Here is a 10,568-nt window from a genome sequence, read left to right on the forward strand (position 1 = left end):
AGCTTCTTTCTTAGGCGCTTGATCTTCAACTCCGCAAAATTCCTTCGCTTTTTCTTAAGGGTTTCTGGCACAGCAGGAACCTTTTTCTTGGTGGCTTCCGCGACAGCAGGAACCTTCTGCTGCGGCAGAAACCTTCTTCTCTTGAACACCCTCCGTGGTTCCAGCCGGAAAAGAGCTGCCCGGTGTGTTTCTGAAGCCGCTAGGTCGGGGACTTGAAGTGCACAGTCAGCCAGGTGGGACGTAGCATCCTAACTGCCAGGCCACAGGCTGGCCTTGTCTCCCCTTAACGACCGGTCTGCTCTGTCATGACCCTACCGCCCCAGCCTCCTGGTGGGGAGTGCAGCTGCACACCACCACCCATGCCTGGCCTTGAGGCTGGGCATGAACTCGAACCTGGGCTTCCCACATGGTCCCCGCCTGTGGTGCCACCGCAGCCTGGCTGCACTGCTGTTCTGAGGTTTCCTATTTACCCCGTTCTGAGGGCGGTGGCTGGAGCACGCATCGATTGGCTGCAGCTGTCAGCCCCAGAACAGGAGGAAAGGTGGCCTTGCAGACATTCCCACGTAAGCTTTGAAACTGCACTGGGTGCCTGTTCTGGTTGTTTTACACAAACACACACACACTCGGCTCCTCCCCTTCCTCCGTTCTTGGGGAGCCCTCTGCCATGCTGCTAGGTCTGCCAGCCCTTGAGACCATCGGGCCCTGGCTAGCAGGCAGGGCTCCTGTCTTCCCGTGTCCCTGTTTTCTTTTTCTCAAGCTCTGGCAGGTGTATTAAGCCACATCGTCCTCTGAAATCTCCCAGTAGTCACGTTGAAAAGTAAGAAAGGAAATTAATCTCAGTTATTTGTATACGCGGGGACTTCAGAAAGTTTGTGGAAAGATGGAATTACAGTATGAGTTTATTTTGGTGCAAAAAATTTTGAAGTCCATGGGTAGTTTTTTTTTTTTAAAGAATTATTTTATTTAGTTTTATTTACTTATTTATATTTTATTTGACCTGAGAGAGAAAGAGAGAAGGAAGGAAAGTGTGAAAGCGAGCCACCAGGTCTGGGACTCGAACTGTGGTCGGCCATGTGAGAGTCCAGTGCCTTAACCACCACACCACCTGCTGGCCCCCATGGATAATTTTTTTCTGATAACTCACACTTTACATGAGCTTTTGGAAGACCCCCTCATAATCCAATATACCTAAAATAGTATCCTTTCAACATGTAATTGATATGAAGATTACCAATGAGATGGTTTACTGTTTTGGTTTTTGTGGCATGTGCATGAGATGGAGAGAGGAAGAGACAGAAAGGGGGAAGTGAGAAGTCCCCAAGGCAGATGGCTGGGCTGCATCCCTCTTCCTCTCCCCTCCAGGGTCCTGGGCACACATGCACACGCACCGGGTGTGGTTTTCAGGCTGCCAGGTCCAGAGCTCGAAGTACGGCCAGCCATGTGGGAGTCCAGTGCTGTAACCACTACACCACCTGCTGGCCTGACCCTGAGATAATTTACCTTCCAGTTTTATTTTTTTGCACCAGAGTAGCAAAACGTGGTTTCCCAGAAGGTCGCAGGAAACGATCGTGAGAGGCCGGCAGCACCCCGGCTTGGGCAGCGTCCCAGCTTGGGCTCAGGCCCAGGTGTCCGAGCTTCAGTTCTGGCTTCCCTTGTCTGGTTCTTCAGTGTCTGTGTAGCCTCAGAGCAATGCTCTGGACACGCAGAGGACTCTGCTCTCCCTGGACAAGACATGTCGTCACCACTGTCACCGCATCACACACTGCCCGGTTCCAGAAGAGAGTTTTTGCTTTAAGACTTTTGCCAGAAGGGTGCATGTACTTGCCAGAAAGAGACAGAGAGACAGAGAGAAAGTGAGGTCACCCACCCCCGGGGAATGGCCATCCGCAGCCCTTTCCCCTCCACCCTCCTCCTGGAATTGTGGGCACACACAGTTGGCATGATTTTCAAGCTGCCAGGTTAGGGAGTTGAACCGTGGCTTGCCACGTGGGAGTCTGGCACTTTAACCACCACGCCACCTGCTGGCCCCAGGTAACGACTCCTAAGTGTTGACCTCCGTGGTGTCAGCGACGTGAGCAGTTGCATGGTCGGACTTTTCTGGCGTCATGTATGGGAATCCGTGCTCCACAAAGGGGGCTTTCTGCAGCCGTCTGTCATTCCATTTCCTACAGGAGGAAACGGCACAGAGAGGCTGAGTCACTCACGCTAAGTCACACAGCTCGTAACCACGCTGGGCCCCAGTCCCCAGAGCTGGGGCTTCACAGTCTGTGTACCTGCCACTCGGGCCAGCCCTGGGAGGAGCTGGGCGAGCATCCCAGAGACGCCTGGGGTTGCAGCGGTGTCCAGCTGACCACAGCTGTTCTCCGCGCCCCAGCTCAGCTGGGAGGAGGGTTTGTGGGTGTGGGATTTCCTCAGGGAGGAGGTGAGGCCACTGGGGTAAGGAGTGCAGCCTGTGGTGCCTCGGCCCCCTGCTTCCTCTCCTGCCCCAGCTTCGTGTCCCATCTTTGTGCGGTTCCTGCTCCTGCAGACCACAGGACGCACCGTGCAGGGCGGGCCCGTTCATAGCGCACTGCGCACTCCGTCGGACCTGACTGGAGGCCGTGGTCTTGCTGGAGGCCTGCTGTGGGCCCAGGGAGGGACATGCATCACCGTGCGGCTGCCAGGTGCCAGGGCCTGGGCTCAGTGGGGCTGTGGCCGCTGGGTGAGTGACCAGCTGCCTTGAGTTACCTGCTTTTCGGCTGGATCAGGGTGGGGAGAGTTGAAGAAATGACACAGAGTGACCAAAGACATGCCCAGGCTGCGTTGGTGAGAAACGTGCCAGGTCACGGCTTCTTTAGGAACATGTGTAAAACTAGACAGCGAGTGTCCATGTCTTCATGTTGGCGAGGGGACACTGCAGAGCCCATGACAGCGGGAGGCGCGCTGGATGCCCGCGGCACCGTCCAGCTCCGCCCTGCACCCCCTCTCCTCCCACCAGGAGTGTCTGCCCAGTGGGTGCACTGCAGCCCTGGACCTGCTACGCACAGGACGCGGGGCGGCCCCAGCCATGGCATGTGCGGCTCTCGTGTCATCACGGCCACGGTTGCCGGCTGCCTGACAGCAGTTGGCCCTTACCGTGCTGGCTGCCGTGAACTGGTGCATGTGTGTCGTTCGTATTGCCCACCTGACAGCAGTTGGCCCTTACCGTGCCGGCTGCCGTGAACTGGTGCATGTGTGTCGTTCGTATTGCCCACACTGACCAGCTGGCGGTGCCGAGAGGACCTTACTTGTTTTTTTGCTTGCTAGCTAGAGGGTGTGCATGCCCACTGGGAAGAGAAGGGAAGTGAGAAAGCAGCCCCCACGGGAGACGGTCGTGCCAAAGTTCTTCTCCACCTCCCCCTCCTTTTAGGATTGTGGGTGCACATGCACACATGCCAATGCGTTTTCCAGGCTGCTGGGTCTGGGACTCAAACCATGTGGGATCGGCCATGTGGGCTCCAGCTACCTAACCACACCACTGGCTGGCCCACAAGTGGTTTACAGGGACACGGAGCAGGCCGGCCCCTTCCCCGTGGGTGACCTCGTTAGTGCGCAGTGTCTGCTGTGACCAGCACGTCCCGGCACAGGTCCTCCGTGTGCGCTAGGGCTCAGGTGGCACCGCGCGTGCTGTGGCATGACGGGTGCCGGACCACGTGGGTCCACCACCACAGTCCACAGGGAGCTGTCCCATTGCCCTGGAGTCCTCTGAGCCCCTCCTGCCCGTCCCTCCCTCCCCCCAGGCCCAGATCACACGCCCGTGGCCTCAGCCCGGCTCGCCCTGCTGGCGGAGTGTCTTTGGCGCCTGTCCCTCAAGGTCAGCGGTGCCCTTCTAGCTGCATCACGCTGGGGTAACCCGGATGGGCCACAGGTCCTGCCAGCTCACCACCGGGGCGCCTCTGCTTGCTTCTAAGTGTGGGCACTTAGGAAGGAAGCTGCTACTGGGTGGCCAGAGACACCAGGGCCTGTTTTTTTCTGTTTTTCAAAGATTTATATAAAGAACAAAGACCAACCAATGCTATACTGCCCGTTCTGTTCGATAACCTGCCGTCTTTCATTGAGCTTCACGAGTCCTGCTCATAGAAAGACCTGTCTTTGTCGGTGAAAAACTGAACAAGACGCTGATGTCAGCCCCGTCCGAATTGCATGTGGCCCCACGTGAGGAGTTCTGAGGAGATGGGACAGGTGGGGTCCACGGCGGGTCAGGCGGTGTGGGCGTGCAGCACACGCATCCAGCTCCGAGAATTTCAGCGGGTGACCAGACGTGTGGTCTCACGCTGTCGTGATGGAACGCAACTCCTTTATGATCATCGAGCGTCGGACATTTCTGGATGATGACGTTCAAAATGTCCAGTCGCTGACAGGTCACACGGGAATTAGTTGGTTCCTTGGTAGAAAGGAAGCTGGGAACTCAAACACCTTTCAAATCCCTCCACCTCGAGCATGACCTTCCTCTGGCGATGCCTGCTTTCCATGTTGCTTGAGGAAAACCGTCACGGTGTGACGACCAGGATAGATGGCACACCCTGTTGTGAACGACCTGCTTTTCGTCATCAGTTACCACTCGCTTCAAAAAAGGCTGGTTTTCCTCGCAGTTAATGAGCATGTCGCAGAAGTTTATACGCGCCAGCAAAGGAACTCCTTTGAGTTCACGAGGAGCCCGGATAGTGAGGGTCCTTCCCTGTCCCAGCTTCTCCAGCTGGTGGGGAAGGCTTGGGTGAGGGGTGTTCAGTGTGCCGGCCTCCTCTCGTGTCGTGTCACGTGGGCTTGACTAGGCCATTGCCTTTATTCTGTTGTCATCAACCTCGGGGGGCTCCCTGACCGAGGAGCGTCGTTGACATAAAGGTCACCAGCACGGAGTCTCATGAACCATCGTTGGCACTGACATCCTTGTAAAGCACTGTCACCGTAAACTTGGCGTGACTTTTCATAAGCTTGCACATTCTTCCCTTTATGGACGTAAGACAGTAAAGTGTAGCGAAAATGTACAGTTTAGTGTTCTACCTTCAACATGTTGTAAAATCTCCAAAACTCAACCACATTGCTTTTTTTTAGAATGAAACTAGAATAGGGCACATGCGCTCGCCAGACAGAGAGAGAGAGAGAGACAGAGAGACAGAAAGCGAGAAATCACCCCCCAGGTGGGATGGTCATGCCACAATCCCCTCTCCTCCATTCTCCTCTCAGGATCTTGGGCATGCACGCACACGCGCCTGGCGTGAGTTTAAGCCACCGGGTCCGGGACGCGAACTGCAGTCGACTATGTGGGAGTCCAGCAACATAGCCATTACGCTAACTGCTGGTCCCCAGGTTTTTTTTTGACTGAAGCTAGGATGGTCAGCTGTCAGGTGACATAGCCATGACACAGACACGACTGACTGGTACTCCCACACACAAACGAGTGCCTTCGTTCCAAAAAGCTGTGACTTCCCAGCAGCCTGATATGAGCGTGCCTGACTAGGCTTACACGTGTTTTCAAGTTGCGTTTCTAACTGTTCGGGGTGAGTACTGCAGAGCGCGGCCGCCAGGTCACGTGTGAAGAGCGTGTTTAGCTGGTGAGGAGCCACCACTGACTGCGGAAGTGCTCAGTTTAGAGACGCCCACCTTGCTGATCTTTCTTTCGTGGGCTGTGCCTCTGACCTCGCCCGGGGCCCCCAGGGTTGCTCCCGTGCCATACCCTAGGAGCCTCACGGCCTCACAGTTCCCTGGACGTGTGTGATCGTTGAGCTGATTTCTGTGGACGGCGTGACGGCCGTCCTGGACCGTCTAGACGTCTGTCTGCTGGATGCTGTCCGTTGTCCGGCCCCACGTGCTCATTCAGTGTTGGCTCGTGGCGTCACTTGTCCCTTTCAGAGCTCTATGGCCTACACTGTGTGAGGCTGTCCCCAGTTCTCTGTCCTCGTTCTCGGGCGAGCGTGCTGTGCTGCAGTGCTCTGACCAGGCCCCTGACAGCAGGACACTGGGCAGGGCTGTGCCAAGCGGTCTCTGTGTCCTGTCCTTGGTTCGGGGGAAGGTAAGCACCATGTAGTGAGCTGTCCTTGTGGGTAGGAAGTGGGCCCTGGACATTTGAGATTTATTTGTCATTTTTTTTGTTTTTTGAAGTCTTAGACTTATAGAGGTTTCCCCCAAACATGTTTATCAGCTGTTTTCTCAGTTTTTTTTGTTTTTGTTTTTGGGTTTTTTAAAGAAAGGTTCTGATAGAGGATGTGTGTGGTTGCTGGGGAGACAGAAAGTGAGAAATCAGCCCCGGGGGAATAAGACGCAGCAGGGTCCCTTCTCCTCCATCCGCTTGGGATTTTGGACTCACGCGTTTGTGCCCCGGGCGAGTCTCAAGCTGCCGAGTCTAGGACTCGAACCACAGTCAGCCATAGGGAGTCCAACACCCCAAACACCATGCCACCTATTGGCCCTTATTTTCTCATTTTGGTCATACCTATAGCTCAGCAAGGGTGTTTCCTTTTTTTTTTTTTTTTTTAAGAATTATTTTATTTAACTTTATTTATTGTTATGATCATTATTATTTTCCAGTTTGATCAGAGAGATTGAGAGAGAGGAAGTGAGAAAGCAAGCTACCAGGTCCGAGACTTGAACCGTAGTCGGCCATGTGGGAGTCCAGCGCCTTTAACCACCATGCCACTTGCCGGCCCTAACAAGGGTGTTTCTTATAAGAAGTCACATGGGCCATGTTGGCCTTGGCCTGGAAAGGAGCCACATCAGGGCCAGCCTGGCAGCTTGGAAGTGCAGTGCCACAGGGGCCGGGCATACTTGGCGTCACGGCTGGAACTCCCGCCCTGGACATGCGTGTAGGTGTGCCTAGATCCAGACAGTGGCGAGGAGAGGGAGGAGTGTGGCGTGGCCACGCCCCACGGAGGCAGAGCTCTCTGTCTCTGAGCAACGCACCCTCTGGCAAGAGAAGTGAAGCGGAAGAGTCTCAGAAAATGGGTCCATTTGCAGTCAGTTTGTGGCTGACTTGTTTTGCTTTGTGTTTGATTTCCACCCCTAGGAAATGGAAAAGGAAGATGATTTGGAAAGTGCTGGAGCTGATGAATATCTCGAAGAGGATTTTGAAGTACGTACGGGGGTGGACGCCTCTCGGTTTACACGTCCGCGCTTGAACACTCGTGCAGTAGCGCAGGAGCCGTTCTCTGTCTTTTCATCACTGTGCCGCTCCACACCCGACCGGGTTTGGTGTGGGCCTCGCCCTCGCTGCGGAAGGCTCCCGCGCTGACCTCTGCCCCCTGCCCCGTGTCTCATGTGCTCCCCGTTGGAGGTGGGCTGCATGCGAGCGAGCGAGCGAGCGTGTGGGACCGCACGTGCCCTCGCACTCCCGCCTCAGCACGAGCGTGCGCACATTACTGTCGCTCAGAGCTCTGCACGCAGGGCCACGGTGTGACTGCATACAGACGCGCAGTTTCATGGCGTCCAACTCTGAACTGTGAGCGTCTTTCTTTAGCCATGACGAGGGCTTTGCCCACCTAAAGGTGAGCGGTAGCATTTCACTCAGGGAAGTGCTCCTTGAAGTCCACCTGCTTTAGGTTTCCAATGATGCTGTTTTAGGACTATGAGGACGACTTTGAAGTCTGTGATGGCGACAATGACGGCAGCAACAGTGAGCCCGAGTGCAGAGACAAAATGGGAGAGCTTCCTCTGGCTCAGAAAAAGGAGGTACAGGAGGTTCAGAGAGCCATCGACGCAGAGAACGAGAGGATCGGTGGATTGTCTCTGAAACTGTTTCAGAAGCAAAGCCCAGTGGACGGCGAGAGGGAATCCGGAACAGGTACCGGGTCCGTGCTGGTCACCAGAGGGGCCCAGGCTCCGGCTCCGAGCCTCTGGCCCTCGGCAGGCAGTGTCCCTGGCTCAGGCTGGCACGCGGGTCCCCGTGCACCACGTGGTGCCCTGCCCACACCCACGCCCGTGAGGTCAGAGAGACAGACAGGCGCGTGCCAGGCTTCTCCCTGAGTTGCCAGGGCAGACGGGGAGGAAGCACACGCGGGGTACGCCACCCCGCAGGCCCTTCTCCTTCGTGCCTCCGCCATTGGGGACTGGAGGCACCCGTGTGCCCGGTGTTGTCCCAGTCCAGACCACGGCCAGCCACGGGGGTCTGGCTCCACACGTACGAACTGCGGGGCCGCTGAGGGTTGCTGTGCTGGAGCCGCAGTCGTTCACACCCAATCCTGGGGCTGAGGTCGCTGTGAGCGCTGCCGGCCCTGCCCGTGTCCTCAGCCCACGGTGACATCGCCCCCCCTGCGGTCACCTCACATGGCTGTGAGCACGTGTTCTCGTTCCCCCGTTAATACCGTCAGTACCCTGAGCTTCCACATGGGACGGCTGAGTGTGTGAGCAGGAGGGGGCCTGCAGGGCAGGAGCCGGCTGAGGGCGTGTACCACGTGGGGCCGGGCGGGCACGCCGCTGACCGAGGCTTCCACACGGGACGGCAGGGAGAAGGGGTGTGGCGTGATCATCCCCTGGGGTGTTTTTGCTTTCTCTCTGTCTCTTCTTGCTGTCCGCCTGGTGAGTGCACAGGCCCATGGCAAATGCTTCAGCAAGCAGTAAGGGCACGACAGCGCAGTGTGGAAAACCGTCTGCAGTGGAGCCCGGTGCCTCGGGAAGCCGAAGGCCGGCTGCAGGCAGGTCCCCTGGGTGGCCCAAGGCCCGCTGGGTGTGCTGCTGCCCAGACTCGGAGGGGCTGGTGCTCCGGGGAGGGGCCACGGCGCGGGGAGGGGGCCACGGCACGGCCAGGCCCTGCAGGCACTCCCTCTGGTCTCTCACCTGCGGTGCCTCGAGGTGATTCTGCAGCGAGACGCCCAATGAGAGCTGCTGTGGCCGCGGTGAAGGCAGCGTGACTGTGCCCGTAAGGCCGGCAGTGGGCGCAGAGGGGCGTGGCCGCGGCCTGCTGGACACCTTCCGGCAGTGGGCTGCCCTCCTGGTCTCCCAGGGCTGGGGAGTGTGCACAGCAGCTGCCCTGGGGTCGCCGAGGAGGGACAGAGACTTGATCCCTCAGGCCGCTGTTTGTGGTCCTGGTGTCTCGTGTCACCTGTTCCCGAGCTTGCGTCTAGGTCGGGTCGTCTGGTGGTTTACAGGTCAGAGCGCACAGCACCAGTGTCAGAGCTAAGTGTCGGGACATTTCTCACTGGGAGGGTTTCACCCTCGCGCATGCCCTCCCACAGCACGTGGCGGCCCTCTGCTCAGCGGGGTGCAGCCCTGGTCTGCACTGTGGCAGCGACCCCGGGCCCCAAGTCCTGGCCTCTCATTCACTAGCTGTGCGACCTCGGGCGGCTACGTCACCTCTCCGTGCTGCAATCTCCTTACCTGCACAGCAGTAGGCCCTCGGGGCTGTTCCGAGGGAGGGCGACGTGACTGAGCCATGCGAGGTGCTGACCGGTGCCCGGTGAGCGGGCCAGCAGGAACGTCCGTGCGCTGCGTTTGTCGCCGCTGGCCGGCAGCTGTAGACGGTGTCGTTCCCGCGCCTGCTCGGTGGCCCAGCCATCCGGCAGTACTCGGGTGACCCTCCCTGTTCGTCCTGGGGCGGCTAACGGTGACTTTAAACGGCACACCTGTCCTGGTCCAGGGCAGTGGGAAGCCGTGTGACAGGTGGCTTTCCCAGGCCACTGACCTAAGCCATGGTGTGTGATGGGGCTCTTGCCCCCCACAGGCCCTGCTGGGTCAGGGCTGCGTGCCGCATGCCCACCTGGCTCGAGTGTGTCTCTGTCCCAGTCCGGGATCCGTGGCTCTGAACTGCCTGCCAGCGCCTGCCCTTCCCTTCCCCTCCCAGGCAGTGTCGGGCCTCACCCGTGTGACGCTCGCAGTCGGCAGGGCTCCTCGCCAACGCGGCTGCGTTGCATGCAGAGGCCTCCTCTTGCATGCAGAGGCCGGCCAGCGAGGGAGCCGAGGTGAACAGGGCCGGCCGGGCTGGGACAGGATCGGTCTCCCAGCCCAGCCCCGGTATCTCCCGCACACCCGCTCCCGTGTGGCCGTAGGGCCTGTCGTGAGGCCAGCTGAGATGCGGGGACACTGAAGCTCCCTGCGCCTGTGAGTGGGGGCTGCTCATCCTGCTCAGCTGGTGCCTGGGGAGGGCGCGGGCGCTGTCACGTAGCCAGCCCAGAAACCTGGGGCTTCAGGCCCTCACCGTGCTGGCCCCCAGTCGCGTGTCTCTGAGCTTGGTGCTCTTGGGCCCGTTGACTGATTTGACGCTCATTTTGCGTGTGACTGTCTCAGCTGTCCCGGTCCTCGAGTTCTAAGCCCGTTCCTGGAGTTAATCTTGCTTTCCATTACTTCCCTTGCAGGGTGTGGGGGTGAGGCATGGGCTGCGTCTTGGAAGCATTCTTAAATACCCGAGAGTCGGAGCAGTGTGACGGCACCTACAAGGGGCTGTGAGAGTGGGGAGGCAGAGCAAGCGCAAGTTTACTCTGGTGCACGCCGTCTGAGGTCCGCCCACAGTTTTCACATAATGCTCACTTTCCACAAACTGCTTTTTAAAAGTATTACTTATTCTGTTTGTTATTGTTTTTTTGATTTGATCAGAGAGAGAAAGGGAAAGGGAGAAAGCAAGCTGC

At 57.9% G+C, this 10,568-nt stretch overlaps 1 protein-coding gene across 1 annotated transcript in view; it reads left to right on the top strand.

The window, feature by feature from the left end:
* Positions 1–10,568, top strand: part of DYNC2I1 (dynein 2 intermediate chain 1) — an 88,022-nt gene that overhangs the window by 44,002 nt on the left and 33,452 nt on the right. Inside the window, 2 exon segments of the mRNA XM_014586034.1 lie at positions 7,019–7,084; positions 7,573–7,792. Coding sequence (XP_014441520.1) covers positions 7,019–7,084; positions 7,573–7,792 — 286 coding nt within the window.

Source organism: Tupaia chinensis, unplaced genomic scaffold (assembly GCF_000334495.1).
Source record: "Tupaia chinensis unplaced genomic scaffold, TupChi_1.0 Scaffold000110_1, whole genome shotgun sequence".
Classification (NCBI taxonomy): domain Eukaryota; kingdom Metazoa; phylum Chordata; class Mammalia; order Scandentia; family Tupaiidae; genus Tupaia; species Tupaia belangeri.